The 23,069-nt window shown below is 36.2% G+C and overlaps 1 protein-coding gene across 1 annotated transcript in view; it reads right to left on the bottom strand.

The window, feature by feature from the left end:
- The window catches only part of ARHGAP42 (Rho GTPase activating protein 42), a 144,488-nt gene that overhangs the window by 51,167 nt on the left and 70,252 nt on the right, over window positions 1–23,069 (bottom strand). The window contains exon 4 of the mRNA XM_071734314.1: window positions 14,677–14,748. Within this exon, the coding sequence (XP_071590415.1) occupies window positions 14,677–14,748 (72 nt within the window). The remainder of the gene's footprint in view (window positions 1–14,676; window positions 14,749–23,069) is intronic.

The raw sequence follows: 23,069 nt of genomic DNA, 5'->3' as shown, positions 1-23,069 counted from the left end.
GTGATTCTTTTCCTGACCCCTTTCTCCCTAGAAATTATGTACAAAAACAAATACCTAGCAACACCCTGTTCTATTTTTCATCATATCACAGGAAAGACAGGTTAGCCAGAGAAATAAGAAATGGAAGGAAGAACTTAATGGCACGAATGAAAACTTATCAAACAGCTGTAACAACAAACTACTTACTGATTAGCTTCAGTGACTAAAGTTCACAATGCTAATAATACTAGATTATGAAACACATCATATACTTGCTATCCTGAAACAAGTTCAAGTATATTTCGTATGAAAGTATAATTCGTATGTTCAAGTATAATTCGTATGAAAAATAGGCATAATTTAATGTTCTTATTACCTCACAATAGATTCATCTTCAGAAGACATCAAAAGGAAAAGTAGGCACTTGAAACAACAAATTTTGGTTAAAAATACAGAAAAAATCTGAATGCCTTCTATTTTTATTGCAACTCAGAGGAAAAAAAATGATAAAAAGAAAAAAAAAAGCTTGTATTTTGCCTAGCAAGGAAAAGGTATGTGGATTGTCTTCCAAACTTTTTCCAAAACACATTATTTGATGACTGAATGCAGTGATCTTAGACATCTTTTCCAACCGTGATAATTCTGTGATTAAAAGAAAAGACAGAAGGCAGGGCTTGGCAAATGACCCATTAGATGAGAGATCACCTTTTGTGGGATTGGAATTTCAGGTCAGTTCCACAGCCACAGTTTTACTGGAGAGTACTCAAGTGCCAGAACTTCATGATCAAGCAAGAGCAACTTAAGTATCTCAACATCTCCTTTAGTCAAAAGCAGGAATTCACTTCAGTTGATCACACACTACAGATAAGTATCTTTTGAAAAGAAGGTTCAGTTGGTTGCACACTGTCTTACCTGCTGAGACAGTGATGCTAAGATGCTAACCTAAAAAAACCAAACCACCTGTTGTTTTTGTTTGTCTTAATCCAAGTGACACAGGTAGAAAAGTCACCATCTTGAGGAAATCCTCAAGTCAAGGGTTAATTCATCTGATGCAATGAAAAATAAAAAACGGATTACTTTTCCATGACACTTAAAGCTGGTAGAGGAGTCTGCTTGGTAGCAATATTGAAGCCTTTGGTAACAAGCTACTGGACTCCTGTGGCATATATGCAATCCTGGAGATCATCTACTTTAGAACATTACTTGCCATGTCCTGAGAACATGAGTCAGAAGTCTAAACTACTTGGTAAGAGTAAAAGATGAAGGTGTGAATGTGGGACATGGCCATCTGAAATGGCTCCTCATGCAGCACATCAAATGCACATCAGGGAGGGATCCATTCACACACCTCATCTGGTTCCCTCTGTACCAAATCCAGCTGCTCATATTTTCTGCTGACATCTATGACAACTCCCATGAACTAAATGTCACATTACCTATTCTCTTTAAATATAAGAAGAGGAAAACACAGATAAAACTCCCCCAGGTACAACCAAAGATAATCAAATAAACTAATTGTGGCTGCAAGACACCTTGTATCTCATGTGAAACCCTAAGAATCTCTGTGGCACCATCTGTGTGGACACACAGAATTTGAAGGGTCTCTTGGTCTTCTGCCATCCCTCCCAGACTGTACCTCTCTGTTGCAACAGTGATCCACTTAGCCACTACCTTCAGAGTTTGTATACCAGTTAAGTTAAAGAGAAACTTAATCTGAAGTTTCCTTGGCACTAGGACAAATTCTAGCCCAAGCACAGTGTTTCCAAGGACAGCATATCCCTTTTTTCCCCATATTTTAACACAACAAACTTTCTCCTTTCAAAGCTGAAGAATAAACACTGAGAATAAGTATCAATCATTTGGTAGTTTTGACTGCATTAGTATCTTTACCTAGTGATACTTCTGGGAATAAGGCTGGAGTGCCAGCAGGACAGTGTTTCTGACACTGTGCTCATCACTCAGACATATTTCTGGGAAAACTCTAATAAATACTGGCCCCAGCAGGTGAGTGAGATCCTTTTGCTTGAAATGTATTCTGCTATGCCAGTAAAAAACACACACTTGAATGTACTGTTAACTCTATAAAAATTAACAAAAAGCAGGTGACTCATTTTCTGGAAGAGAAGAAACACTTCAGTTTATGCCAAGATAACTCTCACGTTGCACACTCAGCCAGTGACTCACAACATACAAGTGCATCCTAAGTGGAGTCACAGACTTCAGCATTTTCTTTTGCAGCCTTTAAAACACTCTTACACACAGCTGCTGCCCAAATGAATCATCTAAACCCTGGTTCCAGCAAACTGTCCATCAGACTAAGAAACCTGCTTTTTTTTACAATGGAAGTTGCTGTGTGAAAATATTTCCTCAAAGCTTAGGAAACAGAGAATTGCTTCTGCCTCAAGATTCCACATCAAAACCCAAGGAGAAATAAGATGTGGCTGGATAAGAAAACTTATGGTGTTCTGCCACCAGAACAGACAGGACCAGCCATGAAACAAAGTGTAAGGCACTTGACCATTAGGAACACTCCATTCCTGACCTCTCTGCTGTGCCTCTTCCTCCTTTCAGCCTCCAGCTACCTTCCCCACTCACACATCCTGCCTGCCTGTATTCCCCATCCTTTCTATTTGCCCTAGACTCTTATCAAGTATTCCTGCCTAAATATCAGCTGGAACATTTAAAAAACCACAGAAAATATAAAAAAATACGTCACATGTAAAAAAACCATAAGACAATTAAAAGAGTATGATAAAAAATCTAAACCCAGAAAAAGACAAATTAAAAAATACTTGATGTATTTTACATTGACATATAAGTCATCAATGCCTTTTGTGTAGATCATGTTCTTCATACTCTAAGCACTGTAAATGTCCTTCTGCAGTTGTTTAACTATTCTCGGGTCCATCAGGTCACTAAGCCATCGTTAGTTCAAAAATATTTAGAATTTTAAATGCCACAAATTTCTATCAATACCACTCGGAAAGCCCTTAACCAAATGCTCTGCTTCTAGCACAGAAGGGAGTCTTACTAACTTCCACTACCTTTCTAACAGGGCCAAGTCATATAATACTGGATTTAGATTTAATTCTCTATGCTTAGTTTTCCTCTACAGTTTTATTTCAAAACTCATTAGACAATTTTCAAGACTCATTAGAAAGAGAAAATTATGTTTTCAGAAATAAATTTCACTCAAGACACTACTAATTATAGACATAATTAGTTAGAAGTCTCATTCAAAAGATGTTCACCTATCCCTCTTGTTTTACAGGAATCTGTGGCTGTACAAAGATCAGGTATCAATTCCTAAGAGGTGATTTGAGTTAGACAACTTTTTTTTTCTTGTTAAGAAAGACCTTGGTTCCATGCTGTAAATGATTACATCCATGTAATAAATCACTACCATGATTTCTACAAATTTTAATTTACATGTAAGATTCAGCCAAGACATCTTAATAGATAAGTGTGGCATCAGAAATAATTTCAGCTAGAAAAAATGGGAAGGATGGCAAAAGCTCTTACACCTGCATCTAAATAAAATATTTTTACTCCTTTTTTTTTGTCCCAGAATTCATATTTAAACATTAATACACTAATCCTTAAAACAGAACCCCTTCTGCTTTTAGTTCAGATTAATTTTCAGTGACAACATCCTTGCACAACCATAGAACAAACAAGTTTTGTAAGAGGTGATTTTAAAAGGATCAAGAAAGGAAATTAAAAAAGAAAACATTGCAAACAAACTATTTGGAGTAAAGAATTCAATTAGGATCCCTCACTTGATTAGGAAACAAGTGAACATTGTGAAAGATGGTTGTGATGATTTCTTTTTTTCCCCCACCCAAAATTAGCACATATTTTTCTTACCAACTCAAGCTGAGATGTAGAAACTGTAGAAACTGGCACAGAAATGCTACAGCTTGAATTGAATATAGATCATGTCAGACACAATTGTCAGTGGAAGAAACTGAAGGCAATTGTGAACTCCACTGAGATCAATAAAGCCACCTCCCCTTTCTTTCTCTCTGACAACTGCAAAAATATCAATACATCAACACTCTGGAGATGGTGCACTGAAAATTTATACTTCAAATATATTTTTTAAAGACGTCTTTCTCAAAGCTGTCTTTGTTTTCACAAACAAAAATTCAAAATGCATTTCTACAAGAAAATTGGAAATTTGTTTGGAGTTGTAGATTTTGGGGATCATCTCTAAGTAGTAGAACAATGAAAAGTAGAACTGTAGACTAGAAAATAAACTAAACTTGAAAAGACTGTTTTGAACTCAGCTCCTGTGAGTTTCCTGGAAAATGTAAAATCTCAAGTCTCACAACTTCTCCTTTGAGGAAGAAATAAATAAATTCACCTTCCATTTTACTTTGCCTGAGGTTTTGTTTAGAATTCTCATGGAGATGGTTGGTGGGTTGGGAAGGCAGTGGCATTCATTTGGTTTTAATAAAATCGAAATGATCATAGGCATTCGAGACCACAGACTGCATTTTGTTAGATGTCTGGAGGGGGATGTCTTCTTGGTAGAGATTTTAATTTGTTATGTGAATGCTTACAGTTCAAGATAAGGCCAAAAGATATGTTCCAAAATAAAAGTGAAGACGGGATATAAAACTCCTCCTCCAAATCACAATTTAGCGATCATGAGTGGATTGGGTTTCTCCAAGTCTGTGAGAAAGCCAGGAGGACAAAGAACATGGTTTATGTATTGCTAGCAAATAATAGGGAGTAGAACAAAGTTCTATCATAGCTTATAGAGAAATGATTGCTGTTCAACATAAAAAAGGATTAATATAGTAATACATTATGATTTATGTTACTCATAAGTGGTAGTGAAAACTTTCAAATTGAAGCTGAATGCATTATGTAGAAAATTAAATGTCCTAACAACTATAAGTGTTTAAATCAATTCTTTACTAAAGAAGAATAACCATATATAAAAAACCATAAATATCCAGAGAAGAATATGGTGTGAGACAAAAATAAATATAATACAAAGAACATATTGCAACTACAAAGTATAACAAGGCAATAAACCAGGAATACAAGAGTGTTTAGCAGCATTAAAGCTATGAAGACAGATATTAAAAGCTGGCAGTTTTAAAAATAACCTCATTTAAAATCAGGCAAGATATGCATAAAACATACTTTAAACAACTCCAAACTAGTTTAAGTTTAGGATGGAGTTCACATATATGTAAAATACTGAATAACCCTGCAAGATATTTATTTTGGGGTTCATAATCTTCTGAAGAAAATTTTCTTTTCCCTCTGTAACACTTTGACAGATCCAAATGTCAGGTATTTTCCAAAGTGTTTCCTGGAAGATGACAATCCTACAGCCTTTTCCTAACACTTCCCTGTTTGATTCCATCAGATATGTGCAGACAGAAGGCACTTAACAGAGAGGGCATAAAAAACAAAAAGAAAAAAAAAAAAAAAAAGCAAAAAAAAAAAAAAGTAAAATTTTTTAGTATTTCTATTACTTTGTTTGACTTAAAAAGCAGTTACTATGAAATGAACTAATGTGTTTGTAGGACTTCACTTGTTCCTCAAAAAAATTCTTTCCTGAAATGGAAAAAAATATTAAAAGTCCCAGCACTGCTGAGAAAAGACATGTGAACCTGCCAATAATACTTTAAGGTTGCAAAGCAGGACACATCAGACTCCCTGTTATTCAGCTGCAGAGTCGTCTCAAATTGATTTGGCACTTCTTGATTCCAGGAGTAGCTGCTAGATGTCTGGGAATCTGTTACATCCCTGCCCAAACAGCAGGACTCATAAGTCTACACACATAATTTCATTGTTTCTAGTGTCTGCTAAATATGAAGTATTTTTTCTGGAATATCTTACTTAGAATACTAGTATGTTGCTGCTTAAATAATATGAAGAAGCTCTGTAGAATAGAAGTAATTTACTTTTTAAATTCCTCTTTGTAGCAGACTTAGGATAAATTTTCTGAAATCAAAAATGTTTTATCATAACAGCAAGATAGTCTCCTGTCCCTGTACAAAACCTTGTGACTTGAAATGTTTTTTACAAGAAAGTTGCCCATGTTCTTTAGGAATTAAAAAACTGGCTTGAATTAACTCTGTGTTCTTCACCAAAAGTCATACAGAATGAACTGCTCGTGTCACAAGCACTGCAGATAATTTGTTAGAAATCAATGTAGCTACATATGCTGAGTATTCAGTAAATGACCACAAAAGATACAACCCAATACTCATTGTCAAAGTCATTGCTTTCATGATAAATGTAAAGAAGCCAACTCGCACTTGGGGTATGCTATAATAACATATTATGATTTAGAATATTCAAAATGCTGAAGTCACTGAGCTGGCAACACTGTCCACACAATCCTGTTAACATTAATGTTTGCAAAATCAAACTGGAGAGAAGACATTCTCTAAATGAGCAGGAAGTATTTATAGTAATTTTTCCCCTCATTATCTAGTTTCAGGAAAAAGCTTACAGAGGTTTCTAAAGCTTACTAAAAGTAAATAAAATACAATGTCCTTTATTGTTTCTGCTTCATTTCCACACACACCAAATTCAGTTCAGTTACAACAGCAGAGTGGAGCAAACAAAGAAAATAAGGTTTAAAAGAAAAGACCAACATTTGGTGGGTTGTAATGAACTCTTTGATGCAGTGTGCCACACAAGGACAGAAGAAAAGCAATATTTGCAATGGATGATACTGGTCTTGCTCATGGGGAATAGGCAGCTCCCATTTTTGCCTATTTTTTTCCAGTTAGCACCTGGACTAAGCAGGTAAAAATCTCTCAGCTTCACCCATGTTCAGACAGCTAGAAGTTGGCTTTTCAAGTTCAGCAGTCACACCAACCTGTTATTTAATGCTGCGCCAACAATGAAAAAAAGGCTTGTTTTTCTTGATTCTGTCTACTTCTCATACTAAGGACAAGAGAAGATAGACCTGGCTCTACAGTTACTAAAATGAGTGCACAGAAATACTAAAGATACAATCTCTAGCTGTGTGGAGTGTAAGCACAGTGCAGATCTGCTACAGGCATGACAGCTTTTATGGTATGAAAAGCTCACTTCCATTGTAACAGCCAAAGTGGTGAATTTCTCAGCTACAAAAAATTAAACGTGTGTAACATTAATCAAAAAGTTCCCCTGGTCTCCACCACTGCCCCTTTCCTGCAATTGCTGTTTGTCTCTGTCTGTCCCTCTGTCTCCCCAAGTGGCCATCTCCCATACCTCGAGTGGCTGCCTTCTTGGCATCCTGCATCTGATGCTTTTGATCTCCTTGCCCACATTCCTCCCATCAGCACTTTTATTTTTTTACCTCCCCAAGGAGACACACTGATGTTTCAGATGCTCTATACCTTCTCTCCTATCCTAGATTCCCTCACAAATGAAGTGTATTTCAGTTATGTCCCAGGACACCAATGAACTGAAATGCACATGGAGAGGCCACGTCACCATTAGAAACTATCTTCTTTCCTTTCTGCACTTAAAGCAAAGAAAATACAAACAAGCCACAAAGAACACAATGTCATTCAATACAGCAATTCCAGCACACTAGTTATAACATCACATACTCACTGCTTTATTTTAAAAGCAGATGATAAGAATGTCTCTTTCTTAAGGAGTAATTTCTTTTTAAAAACATCTTTTAAAAACATGGGAATCTCCCTCCTGTGCCAATCACTGAGGTGACCTGGCTGGTTCCAGCATGCCAGCAGCACCTTCAGCACAGCTCATGGTCCCATGCCACCTTCCATGTCACCATAGCAGGACTGCAATGCTGATCGGAGGAAGGACTCAGGCATGGTATGAGAAAGTTTCTACATTAATACACACAACTGGAAGCTGTGCTGTTTACAAAAAAAAAAAAAAAAAAAAAAAAAAAAAAAGGAAACAATCTGGGATTAATGTCAGAAGTGATTTTGTTTTGGTTTGAAAGCTTCTATTTTCAGAGTCAATCATACAACACTGATAAAGGAATACAAACTATCACCTTGGGGTGAAAAGTCATGCCTCCCCAGTGGTGCTGTTAAGCTCAACCAGTTTATTTCTTAGGCATGGGAGCTCTTAATGCTCTACACTAAGACACATTAAAGTTTCAAGCTGTGATGGCCATCTTTTGTTTCAGTACAGGACTAATACTTTCCAGCTACTATGAGCCATTGTACTTTGGTACAGAGCTATTTTACACTTGCTTTGCCAAAAGCCAAACTGCTACAATGGTAAGAAACAGCATGTTTGTATATTCCCAGGGCCCTGCACAACCTGCTGCATAGAGAGGACATGACACTGAACAAAGGGAAACCTATGGTGATACAGCCAAGTGTCCCAATCAAATTATTTTCTATTTAGAACAGAAAATGCAGCTCTACTGTAGATGTGGTATGAAGACCCACAGACTCACCTGACACCCAAACATAACACATTTCTTTTTCTGCTATTAACTTAAATACACCAGAGAAGAAAGTGAAACAATACAGAAAGAGATTTCATTTTCCCTAAGACTGTTGAAGAAACCCCAAAGATGTAACAGAGTAAATTTAGCAGATTAATTTATGCCCATATAAAAAGATTCATGATTTAAGCATGAAGTGTTTGGTACAGATGTGCCACTACAAGACATCAGTGAACACAACTCTGAAGTAATATCAGCAGAGTAAGAGAACATAACTGCCTTGCTGAAAACATGATGAAGTTGGTTTGATAAAGTTTTTCAAAATTGAGGGTGGAGGCTTATTCTCAGCACAGGGTGGGTTGGAGGGTGAGGTGGATTAGGTGCCACTGACTACCTGAATGGAGGCTGAGACCTTGTGCAAGGCATGCAGTACTAAGCTCTGCTTCCTCCAAGTCTCATCCTGCTGTGTGCCATGGGCCACTTCCTAACTTCATCTTTCTCTTTACTTTCTCAATCCTTGAGATTGTTGAAGAATCCTATTAACAATGCTGAGACATTTTGCCCAGGTGTGGAACATAATGCTCTCCATGCTGTGGCTGAGAGCAAGGCTAGAAAGAACATAATAGATGAGTAGAGCTATTGTATCCAACTAAGAAAAGCTTTTTTTTTTTCTTCTTCTTTTTTTTTTTTTTTTTTTTTTTCTTTCCTCTCCCCACAGTTTTAATCACAGGGCAGAAGTACAGCAGGATTCTAGCAGCTGTGAGTGGGCAGAATGCATCTTCCAGAATCCTTTTGACACATATCGAAGATTTAAATCAGCAAGAACAAAGCCTTTATTTAATTAGAAAATGTGCATGTTTTCTTGTATTTTTATATTCTTTTGTGCTTTTTAGTAGAAGGTCTGATAATTGCTACCTTTTATTTTCTTTTTGTTTTACTAACCATAGACATTTAAAAAATAAATGGCTCACATATACTCACTTAAACAATTCCACTGCCTAACATATTTATTATAAGCCTTAATCCTTCGGTGTTAGGACGGAACATAGTAAATTGCATATCTATGTACTATGGAGGACTAATTTATTTTATTTTATATCTGTTTTCTTTTGGATACAAATTAGAATTTTATTAAAGTGCAGAAAAAACAGCTTCAGAAACTGGTTTTAGTTAGTCAGGTAATCATACTAATTTTTAACAGAAATAATGCATTTAACATAATTTATTAAAACAGATTTCAGACGAAATATTGACTAGTTTAGTAACAAACACCTACAGTTAATGGATTGAACTCACAGTTTTTAATCACTGCATCTGTAATCTTTTAGTTAAAAAATGTGAGGTTTCGCTGATTTTTAAAAAATGGAATACCCTAGAAGAAATATTTTTTTTTTAGGTTAGTCTCCTAATTTCTCAGTGCTTGGATCTGTCAATACTAATTTAAATAAGATATTAGATTAGAAAAAACAGAATAATTTTTCAGATTAAAATCATATAAAACCAACACCTTTGATTTAAATGTATTTACGAATGCAATTTACAGTGCTTTCCAGTTCACAAGCTTAATTTAAAACACAAGAATTTAAATATGTGAAAGAAATCCTAAAGAAAATGTGTACTTCTCTACCAGAGACAGGTTTTTAAAGACAATAACAGATAGGGATTGACACTTGAGCTTCTTATCAGTAAAGTGAATTATTGGTTGCAGATGTATGGCAACCCCCAAGTAGCCTCAGTTCTTCTTGCTCAGTCATTTCATCTTACAGTTTATTCCCAGTCCTCCAATCCTCATCTTGGCAACATGCTCAAACTTTGGCAACCCCAAATTGTGTCAGCACCACAAGATTTTTTTTTTTACCTGATCATTACTGAAACTAAAACAACAGCCCAACCTCAAACCACCCCTCGAGATCTTCTTATCAGTAACTTATCTTTAAACAGACAGTTTCCCATAAATAAAACTCATTGCCCATTTTAATTAGCCAGTTCCTTATATAGACTGAGTTTCTTATACTAACTTCCAACTCAACTACATTAAAATGGTTCATGTAGAGTGCTTTGAAGGCCTTGCTGAAATAGAAATAGGTTTGATCCACTGCACTTCCTTGCCAGATTATCCTATAAAAAACCTGTATCAGATAACTCTGGTGGTAAGTATTTTTGAGAAGCTGTTGAATTTTAACTCAAAACATTTGGTCATCAATTATCTTGGCCTGGCTTCTATTTCTGTTGCCTTCTCCTGACCTGCTCCCCTGTATGGTTCAGACTGACATTAAAATATCCCCCAAATACTGTTCACAAGTAACAGATGCTGCTTATAATGAAACACCTTCCACCATACCTACTAGAGCAAGGTCATTCATTTTTCTTAGTTAAAGGATAGCAAGTGCTATAATTTGATTAGAATGAGGAAACCAGTTCACAAAATGGGTATTCTGGCATTTCTACCTGATTTTAGATACATATCTAGGACTGCTTTGACAGATTTCTAACAAACTTTTAAAAATGAGGCTTTTTTTTTGTTTATTTTATGCTCCTCAACTTCCAGACAATCCAAATAAAACACAGAGGGAGTGTGTCAGCTCCTGCACGTCTACATTATGTGAGTATAGACATGAACATAGATGCAGGAAAATTGATCCCATCAGTGAGCATGGATTTGTTTCCCAAGCAGAACAGAATTCAGAGCTTTGAATGACTGACTGACTGAAACAACATGAATAATAATAAAAAATAATCCTCCTGGCCAAAATAAATAATTTTATGAAACAAGAAGATGGGATTGTAAGGAGAAAAAGAAATCTCTCCTTTTAAGCCTTAAAACCAAAATTGCTACTGTTGCTTTTGATCTGATTTAAGTTGTACTAAAGGTCAACTAACACTGGAAAAAATATTGCTAAACACTGTAGTCAGTGGATAAAATGAAACATGAAAGTTTGGCCTTATTGTACATAACACATCACACACTGATCTCACCAAAGTCACCAGCTGGGGACTTGCAAACCACATTTACCAAATAAGGCAAAATTCTTCATGCCTGAAATCCTTTCCCAGTTACCTCACCCAGCTTTTGCTCGTGTTTCTACAATAATTGCAGAGGTCATTTTTTTAAACTCAGATGGAGTAAATCAACAGGCTGTCCAATGCAAAGCTGGGTTTGTGTAGTCTCTGGAGAGAACTCAGCTTTATTTAAACGGAGTGTGTACAGAAAAGGAAGAACTGAAATATGTGCAATAAAAACAGAAGAGCAAGTAGTATAAATTGAGAAGAGCAAGTGATGTAGAATTGTGCATTGCTGGCTTGATTACAAACAGTAAAGTGTTAGGGGGAATGTTTCTCAAATTTGTTGGGTATCTTCAGGTTTTTGAAGTGCATGTGAAGAATCAGTCTTTAATGTTATTCTTACGACATTCCAAAAACACTTGAACTATGCACTCTGATTTTATGTTGTCCTAGTATGTGAAATATAGCTTTGTAACATCAAACAGGATATATTTTATCCACCATATTCTCTTTGATTTCTGTGATCTTATTTTTTGCCTAAACTTCATAAACTTCATGTATTTTTGAAGAAAGAATAAAAGTGTTCTCATTATATACATTAAATAGGACAATAGAATAGCCCTGCATAGTTCATCATGGTACTAAAGATCTTGCTAACATTACTTTATAATTATTTTATTTTTTTTTATTGTGTGTGTGTGGCCAGGTCATGAAAGGGATCTTTTGGTTTTATCTCCTGCTGAATTTTATCTGGTATTTTAGAAAAGAAAGAAAAAAGCCCAGCAAGAACTGTTAAGCACTTGTCCTCCCAGTCTTCCCCTTATTAAAATCTGACAGTAGTATCTAATTTTTCCAATTATGTATACTGGTAACAAAGCTACTTAATAACTCTTTTTTTTTTTTCCTGCAAAAATTTTGCAGGTTGACAGGGTACTAAAACTAAGGTCCAGTTAGATGAGAGACAATCCAACACTCAAATCCAATCCAACAAGAAAGTATCTTGTTCAGATCACCCTAGAGGACCCCAAAGACTATGTAAAAATCTTCATTAACTGCAAATAATTAACATCCCCTATTTATGAGTTCATAAATGCTCAGAGGTTAAATCTACTGAACAGAAGTGGAAGCAAGTGATCTGACCATATTCTCTTTTGACAGTGAGTTTCAGAAAGCCCAGATTTGTCTCCTATTTCATACTGGTCTCATTCTTCCTAGATAACACATTGTTTCTTTGTAATTACTAGAAAACCAGTATTAAATGTAATTTTTTTCTTCTCTGTGTTGATTCCATGTAGTTAAAGGCCAACTATAATTGCCTCTGCTGACAAAAATCCATTCAGAGGAGAATGTTTGTATCACAGTCCAGGTGATACAGCCTGAACCATTCATTTTTGAGCCTGAGAATTGAATTCCATGAGCAGTGCAAGTAAAGATGAGTTTATTTGGCATTTTATAAAGCAATGAGAGCTCTCTATATGGTAGCAATGTCTTAAGCCAGGGCTGCATAATACACTACATTAGACACCGGAGTAAGAGCCAAGCCAGACTCTCTTCTAAACTCATTCAGTACACTGTTGTGTGACTACAGACAAATCAAAATGATCACTGTTTCCACAAATTATGTAAGATGTGCAAATGTCCATTCTTTATCGGGAACTTATATAGAAAAGAAGTCTGCTGTTATATACTTAATGGAAAGGACTCAACTTGTAATGTAATATGCTGCCTTTAATGTTAATGATTCAAAAAACAAAGTCATCTCCAATAAGATAATTAAATATCTACCGTGTGATATATTAAAAAACGTTAGTGTCCCTGTGAACTGCCTGTGAATCATCTCTGTGATGCACCAGGACAGTCAACCCTGTGGCAGGTTAGGCTTATAAACAGGATGCTCAGCAGAGAATATATCCCTTAAACTATAGCAATACTAAACAAAACAGTACCTCAAAAAAAAAAAAAAAAAAATAGAGCAATGCAACTAGAACCTACTGAAAACTAAAAATAATTTTGTGCTGGCATTCAATTCTGATTTGTGCAGCACGGTAAATAAAATCCTAGTCCTGCATCTCACAAAAGCGTAGGGGTGGGACAAGAGAAGAATGCAGTTTTACAAAAACAAAACAAAACAAAAAACAAACAAAAACCACCAAAACATATCCAGTAAGAGGGTAGAGAACTTCCATTACAGAGAAATCTGACCTCAAGTTCACAACAAAAATTCTTCTTGAACATTCACTAAGTTCCTATGTGGAAGCAGTCTCATCTGTTTGCTACACATTTGCAATAACAGCACAAAAAGTCTAAACCTTTGGTCTCTCTTTCCAATAGCTCTGTTCTTCTGAGGTTGCTTGACTACAGAACAAGCACAACCTCAGTTACAACATCAAAGATTTTTTTCATACCCATTTAATCTTCCAAATGGAAAGTTCCCAGAAGTTTTTATTTTTGAGTGCTAACACAAGATGCAAAATGCTTTAGAACTTTCATATTTATGTAGACAGACAGGCTGTTATGAACCATACCTCTAATTTACTACTGCAGCCTTCATGGATCTCTCCAAGATCATCATCAAAGCATCATTGATAACTTAAGACACCAGGACGGGACTGAAAATAGCTCTTCTAGACTATCAGTTCATTCCAACATCATTTTCCCCAATATATCTGATCTCCTGGGCTGACTACTGAACCTTTTTATAGACAATGTGCACTGTTTCACTAACACAGATGTTACACTTAGCACCAGAGAACTGGCTTAAATCACCAACTGGAACACTTCCACCATGGGAAAATCTCTGGGTGATATGAAGACGAATACTCTGGCAGTATGAATATGAATCCCTGCACTGCATCAACTCTGTAAAGTGTGTAGGGAAAGTAGTGACAGAAAGAGAATATGCCTCAAGCACACTGACTTCTGGTCTTCATACAACAGCCACGTCAGGGATACTGCACCCAAAACAGCTGTTTGAACCCACGGTGTGGTTCTGGGTTAACCAGAGACACAATGCAACATAAATTGTCATCAGAGGATGAACAGAACTCCAGATGGTAAAGAATGAGCAATAGTTTCCTAAGAGCTGCACCCCATGCACATACTCAGTCTTTAAACTCCATGTCCAGAGCATCTCCTCTGAAGCAAATAATTTTAATATAAGTCACAAAAACATTAAGGAGGATGACATCAAGTATGTTTGAATAAAAATGCCAGCTTTCAGTCCAGCCTTAAAAACAAAGTGATAAACTCAAATAAACATGAAAAGGAATTATTTCTGAATTATTTCTACAGCCACTTACTTTTGCTGCTCCTATTTGCTCTTTACGAAACTTCTCCAGTGGTGCTATTAGCACATCATTAGCATTCTGGATCTGCAAAGTTAAACATAAAATATATCTTTTTAATACAGAGTACTTGCAGGAAGTGGAGTCATTAACTCTGCCAATGTGCAAGACTGCAAAGTTCATGTTTGTAACATCGTTGTAGGAGTATATGGGCAAGAGGCAAATAATTATGGCTTCTATGTAAAACATACAACACGCATGTTCACTTGTCTATTATAGAACATTTCCATGAATAACTAAAGCAATTGCAATGAATGAGGTAATAAAGGTAGTAAATTTATCTGCAAAAATAAAAGGGTGTTCTGGTATTTACTTCTGCTTCTTGCATCTTGCCTAAAACCAGAATAGAAAACAAAAGCTTCCAGGAACATGTTTTATCAGAACTGAGAAGATAAACATAGTACTGACAGCACTGCCTAAAAAAGCCTGTGTTTACAGATTTTTAATCTTTTGACAACTGAATCTTTTTGGCTGTCTCTTTGGATTATATACCTAGTTACACTGAAAAGAGGAGAGCAAGGCAGAGAACACTAAAAAGAAAAGTGGACAATCCACAAAATACTCTAGATTGGATTCCTTCACTTTTCTAGTTTTTATACTCATTTAAGATGTCCTGCAACTATTTTTATCACTTTAACCTATAGCAAAGTTTCCAAAGAATCAGAGGTTTCCCCTCATAATCTCTGTTTATTTTGTGCAAATCCAGTCCTGAGAACCCCTCTATGAAGACCACTTCCAGCAGCAATCACTCCAAGTGTTCTCTAATCATTTGGGCTGGAAACACACATGCAGCAGAATACAAATGTCAGTCATGCCATGGTGCCACTCATTAAAAGGAGGTAGCATGACTTCACCATTTGCTTTTAGGGCAGAATCGCCAACTAATTTGATTTTCCTGCTGAAACTGAAAACTGCCAACACATCAGAAATAAAGAATAACATAAGACTTAATATTCTATTATGCTAACTACAGGCAAAATTTTAGGTTTTCTGCATGAATAGCTTTTTTCTCTTCATCAGTCCAGTCTTTACCATACTCCTCACATTCCACATTTGGGCTTTGGCAGGTTTGGAGGTCTGGGCAAAGCTAACATGTATCTAAGCCAAATATGAATAAATTCAGCTCTCTTGTGGCTCTTCCAAAACAATAATTGAGCATGAAAAGTTCCCAAAAGGCTGTAATAATAAACCTATAGAATAAATCCATTGAAACACAAACACATTTTCTCCCAAACCTATCAATGTAAGTCGAAAGACCACAGACTGCCACATATGTCTCAGAAGGGCACAGTTTTAGGAAAAGTTGAGACTCTCTCTGACATCCTAATGTAACGAAGTCCACTACAGCAAAGGCAACACTGAGAATGTCTGATCATGCAGAGATCAAAATGGGCTACACTTAAAGCTAAAAGTCAGGCACTGAGGCTAAGAGGAGCATTTTCACTGCATTCAACATGCTCCATCAGTTTGACTGGAACAGACTACAAAACTATGCTGTTCTCCGAGTGGATGTTTCCCCAAAATATAGAGCCTTCTAGGCAACATCTAGCAATCTAACTGAGACTCAAGATTTTCTACAAGGCACAATGCAGACACTTAAAAGATAATTTCTATCCCAAGAATCACTAAGCAAAGAATATTAAAATTAAGATGGGGACGGAACTGTTCTGGAAGCAGCAGCTGAAAGATTTGATAGCTTACAGAGCATGTACATGGCTTTTGCCAGATAGAGAAATCACGAAGGCTTGCTTGAATCACTGGTACAGAAGTGTGGCTACATCTTTTCTTTGTCATGTCATAAATTTTTTCTCCACTTTTTAGAGTCACTGCAATATTCAGCAACAATATATTAAATACCTAACAGGTCAATTAAAAGAGACATTCACACTACTGAAGAAGTTACTACTGGTATCTGCAATCACTACTAGCCCTATTGCTAGTCATTGGCAGCCAAACTGGCAGCCTTCATGCCACACCAGGAGACCTCACTTCATATAGTGCCCCCCTGACACCCTCAAAATGACTGAAACACAACTGACAGTCTCACTCAATGCTGCTGCAAAGCAAACAAAATATCCTGCTTCAAACACTGGAAGAACACAATGATAGGAAGCATATGGCACTGAGAGGAGTCATCTGGCAATTAAGTGGCTTTGCTGGGCTGAAGCACAAAGTTATTCACTCCCATAGTTACATATGCAACTAGGAATGGACAGGGGTTATCACAAGGCTAATTAAAAGATGTCACACACTTTATCTAGACAGGGTCTGTGCCTCTGAATAGATCTGCTGAGCCACAAAAACCTTCTTCTCCTGACAAGAACCCTGATGTGGCAATTCACCTCCCAGCAAAACTAGAGCCAGTTAAGAATTGGGCTTTGGCTTTGGGGAAGGAGAACACACCATGAAAGTGCCAGAGAGAATCCCAGTGAGAGCATTTCAACAGTGGGATTTAAAAGTTAAAATCTGGGACTGGGGAGAAGAGTCACTTCTGATTCATCAGAAAGCAGCTAGATTCAACAGAGACAGCATAAAAATTACAGGATTCACTAAAGGTTACCATCAGGCTAACTTCATAGTCCAAAGTTACATTCACAGAGCTGTATAGCATTCCTAACACATAACCAGAGAGTGGAACTACAGATGCAGTCATACTCCCAAACTGAAGAATAAATTACCAAAGTCCTACAATCAATGAAATACAGTAACAAATGTCTTGCTTCCGAATTTGAAAGAAAAAATATGCAAATACATCTTAACTCTAAAGCGATGCTAAATAAGGAAAACATAAGTTAAATTTTATTATATTAGGTACTATAGAATATGGCTTATTCTTCAGTGGAAAAGGAATTAATATTTTAATGTCTTTATTTCCTTTCATTTAATGAATTTCTAGCATAGTTATCAGAGTTATCACCAACTGATACATGAGTGAAGTACTAAAACAGGTACATTCAAAACCGTTCACCTGATCTAGTCTTCTTTGCCTGCTAAAATCCAAACTTGCCCTGGCATACCACTTCTCTGTAAAACAGGACTTCATTCAGTCTCAGAAATAAGCATTCTGTCCTTCTGTACCAGGGATTCCCATGACAACATGCTGCCCTATCCACACAAACTTAATACTAATGGGTATTAAGACACCAGATTCACCAGTTGGCTTTGGTTCATGGCATCTAACTGGTGTCTGACAGAGGTAGGGCTCATCCAGGGGAGCTCAATGAAGCTGTGATGGAAATAAAGAGAAAAAAAAAAAATCTCCAGAAATTAGAAGCTCCCACCATCTGGCCTTAGCCACTTAATGCTGCTCCAGAAACAGCTGACAGTCATTATCTTACCTAAGGCAAGATCTTAGAGAAATACAGGGCAAGTTCCCAATAAAATAAATACTCAACAGAACTATACAGGAAGTATCAGGTCTTACAAATGACTTCAAGTATCTTATTATTTTTCTTAATGACTTTTCATCTCTTCATGAGCAGCACACACAACAGACAATACTTTATGACTGCAGGACTGGACTGTGATGTTACACACTGCTCAGTGAATGACAAGACAAAAATGCACTTAGATGAGAATACTTAGGATCATAGAATTATAGAATAATTTGGGTTGGAAAGGACCTCTAAAGGTCATCTATTCCAACCCCCCTGCAGTAAGCAGGGACACCCTCAACTAGATCAGGTTGCTCAGAGCCTTTTCGAGCATCACCTTGAATATCCCCAGGGATGAGGCCTCACCTACCTCCCCAGGCAGCCTGTTCCATTTTTCCACTGCCTTATGGTAAAGAACTTTTTCCTAGCATTGAATATTTGCATTATGAAGTTAGGGCAGCAAGTTCTACATGCACCTCAACAGTTCTTGTTTTGTATAATAAGGTAATTATTTCTGAATGAACTTATCATTGCAGGCAAAAGACAATAAAGTTAGCCAAAAACTTTCCACATAGTACAGGCTTTTAAGATGGAAAAATGTCATCTGGCATTTTCTATTATCTACATGTTCATTTAATGCTTCTTTTAATGCTATTTCCCTTTAACTATCTTGTTCACTCAATGCATTCATTGCCTGTGATGTCTCTGGAGGGAAAAGCTAAATATTCCTTCCATCTGTTTTAAATTCCACATTTGAGAATTTGCAGTAAACTTAAAAAGTCTTTGTTGCCTTGTAAATATTTAAAGAGAAAATATCATTGTATTTAAACTCCCAGAATTGTTGTTATTTTACAGTAGTTTAATTACAATGTTTTTATGCTAATCTGTTTTGGTCATAAACACAAGATTCTTGAGCATTGTCAGTTCAAGCACAACTTAAAACAGAACCAAGAAGCTCAATTCCCCCCAGCTTGTATGTGGCACAGAAGCTTCATTTTGTATAATCACCTTCTACTAAATGGTCTGGTTTGACAAACCAAATTTACTGTTAAAGATATTTTAATAACTGATGCTCAAACTGTCCTGCTGAGCTGAGAAACAGCAGATATATATTATCAGTCACTCCAACTAGCAGTAAAGTCAAGGCTACAAACCTGACACATATCCAGTCAAAAAACTGCTTCTGATAACATGTATTGGCAATGAGATGTCTAATATGTATTATGGACAGCCTTAAAAATTATTTACAGCATATAATACAATGCCAACTGTGTACAGAACATAAATTTGTTCTTGGAGGGATATCACATGCCTTTTAAGCACTGTAAACTGGTACAAGATATAAAATAGAGTTAACATAAAGCTGCTATGAACATCTTTAGGTTAATTCTATTTTACATATTCAAGATGCACCAAAAAAAGCCTTAAGAAAATGGATTACTGAAAATAGTCATGTTCTATATATGCACACAAATATATCTATAAATTTATACCTGTAGAGTCAGATATTCTTATTTTCTCAAAATTCTTAATTTTACTGAAAATTTGAAAAGACTTATATTTACTTTTCTTTTTAGATAGCTGGATGAAAAGACAGATTAAATACCTCAGATATTTGACAAAAATAAGGTCAAACCATGTATTTTTCAGTTACCATCATATTTAATAGTATTTTATAAAATTCACTAGAATTTTATAAGAACAGAGTAAACTAGGAAAACCATGTGATGCTGACCTTTAAAATGCCTTTAAGTTTCTACTACAGACGTTAAAAATACATTTACTCTCTTATAAAATTATTTTACAATAATTAAGACTTCCTGTAAAATAAGAGATTACAAACCAAATGCATACTTCTAGCAATTATAATCTACAAATGAAAAAAATTAAAATGAAAATAGCCTTCAAGAAAGGCAACACAATGCATTTTACAAAACAAACAAGGAAATGAAGTGAAGAAATGAAAATCAGCAACTGATAACAATTCTAAAAAATAAAAATGAGATTTTGCTAATAATACATAATGGTGTCAAGAACCAAAATTCCAGAGGTTGGTATTAAGACAAAAAAAAAAATAACCTAGTTAAATTAATAAAAGGCATGGCCAGTTTTATGAATATTAATAAACACACATTAGTTACATGTGTTAAACTGAAGGAAATCATCTTAGATTGTTTGCACAGTGAGTACATAATTTCCTCTCCCACTCACAGCATACGAACTCGTATGCTACATTAGTTGAAACATAAGATAACTCCCCAGAAGAAACATCTGCATACAAACAAATTCATATATGCTTTATAACGTTGTTGAAGTCATAGGAGAAAAAATTCCCCAGTTAGTATCATATGAAAACGATTAATTTCAAAATTTAACTTCTTCTCTACATCTTGATTTATTTTTCCTCTTTTCCCTTTGGTAGCCTGAAATAAAATAAAATAAAATAAAATAGCACAGCTATTCTCATACATCAAGTTTCTATTCCAAATGTCAAACAATATCCAAAGTATTACAAGTACTGAATAAAGATGTAATCACTGGCATGTTGTTAATTAGGTTTCATGGGGAAATTAGGATGCAAAGAATGGTATCAAGGGAATTGCCCAGACATGGGTTTTAACAATCCTGTTACTGCCCTCCAACAGTAACTCCTTAACAAAATTGACTCCATTCCTCTCCCAGTATACCTTGCCAAGAAATGGATTTGAGTGAAGGGCCCTCATTAGCAATAAAAGTTTGGAGGGTGGAAGTGCTGCTTGAACTTTGCATTGCTGAAGGATACAGAAGGAAAAGCACTCTGCTGAATTACCACCAGCTCCCACCCAGCCTGCTGCTCCTACTGTGGGAGCTGCTGCTCCCTCATTCTTACACAGCAGCAGCAGAATAAACTCAAAGCAGCCATGCACTGATACAAAAGCTGAGGATCCCAGCCTCCTCTCCAATCTTGGAGTTCACAGTGGCTATTCAGATCTTCCTAATTCCTAGCTAGGATATCTAATTTGCTCTGGAAGATGCCCTGCAAAGGCTGATAGAACTGTGTACTATTACACTGTGTACTGTGTACTGTATTAATGCACAAATCTTTTTTACCTGGTCCCTGTTAGCTTCTGATCAAAATCTAAGGTGTTGTGATTCTTGAGAGTAGTGGCTACAGTTAGGACAGTATCTGTGTTATTTAGGGTTGCTCAGAAATCTCCCTGTTGGTATTCAGAGGATGATTATTTTAGTGATGGTGTAACATATTTCTTTTGCTACTTATGGCACTACTGAATTAATCTGAAAATGAAGCATGTCATATCTCCTTCAAGCAACCTATGGATCAACAGTATTGTAAACTAGGCTCCTATAACACTACCTTTATTAAGCAGTCTTTAATTCAGGTTCTCAGGCCACAGCTGTACCTATGACTAGCAAACCTAGATCCATTTTAGGAAATTTGAATTACAGTGCAGTTCTAAGAAATAAATTCCGAACAAACAGGACAAGCTACAGACCTGTCAGTAATCTTTAACAGCCCAAGGGTTCATACAGAACGGACTATTCTTCTTTTAACTGATGTAGTTTCTGTTGCATGACAAAGGCAAAAAGCAGAACTCAAGATTCCTAGTATTCAAAAAGTATTATTGAACACTGGATGCATGAACTTGTTAGGAAACCATCAAATGTGCCTGGGGAGTGCCTAGAGAAGGACTGGAAATTGCTCCTTCAGCTCAGATACAAAGATTTAAAGGTAGGGATCTGAAGGGCAAGATGTTTAAACCTGTCTCTGATTAATGGTGAGGAGAGACTATGATATTGTTTCATAAAATTCATAGAAAGAAGAGACCACTTCAAAATAATTGATGTCCAATAGGCCATCAAAGGTAAAATAAATTCACAGACTCTAAGATGTGTTGATCCACTAGAAAATTTTCATGTGAACGTGTTTAACAAATTCATGTTCTAGGTACTGATAATAAAAATTTTATGAAGTATTGAGTGTACTCAAAAATCAGAAGCCAAAAGACATGAACTGCTTCTTCTTTACTTCCTGATTGAGGATTTTAAACAGACTGACTTATTGTAACTTCATGTTAACCACTACCAAACACATTTCCCTAAAGAGGCAGTGAAGGACTCTCCAGTTTCAGGCACACTTACGCCCAGTAACTTCACCAATAGAGTGGGCCCTACAAAGAACCTGGATTCTTACAAATACCTGAGTAATTCATGCATTGAACATCATAAAGTAAAAGTCAACTGTCTAAAACACTGCAGATTAAGGCTCCCAGCTCTAATATTTTTCATGTGTGTGAAAAATATTCACACCTTATCCCTATAGGAGTTTTAAACAGACTAACAACAGAGAATTGCCAAGAAGTAAAAAAGGAAAGAGGAAAAATCCAACAGACTTATGCCTTGTAATTGATTGTAAAAGCTCACTTGAGGATAATATACCAGGACAAGTCTGCTGCACACATCTGGGGCTCCATTTTGGTTATCTCCTGTGATTTTTTTCATCTGTTTTCAGGATATCCTAGTGATTCTTTTTCCCCAAACATCCTTTCACATAAGACAGACCATAAATGGCACCTACATCTTCACTGCACAGTAACACACTTCAAAAAACTGTCCTGTATTCCTGTTTTCCCTTCAGTGGGCAAGTGCTCAGTGGGGTTTTTGTCTCTACTGTCACTTACAACATGAAGTGGAAGCTCAGTGTATCTCACACTTCCCTGTTCTCTCTTTTAGTTTCTCCTGTCTCTCTTGCTGTTTAGCTGTGTCAGCAGAAGTATTTTCTATATGGATGGGACCACTTTATAAGGTATTAAAGAATGCATTTACCTTTTTCTAATGAAGAATTACAAAGATGACTGAGGCTTGTAGGTTTCAGAACTGAAAGACCTATACCCTTTCCCTCCTATTGGTTTTCTGGTTTTCACCAGAGGTGTCAATTTCTGTCTGTCAACAAATCATGGCATTCAAAGGTACTAT

Source organism: Heliangelus exortis, chromosome 1, assembly GCF_036169615.1.
Source record: "Heliangelus exortis chromosome 1, bHelExo1.hap1, whole genome shotgun sequence".
Taxonomy (NCBI): domain Eukaryota; kingdom Metazoa; phylum Chordata; class Aves; order Apodiformes; family Trochilidae; genus Heliangelus; species Heliangelus exortis.
Note: the sequence above shows the minus strand (reverse complement) of the source record. Positions and strands in the feature narration are given on the sequence as shown.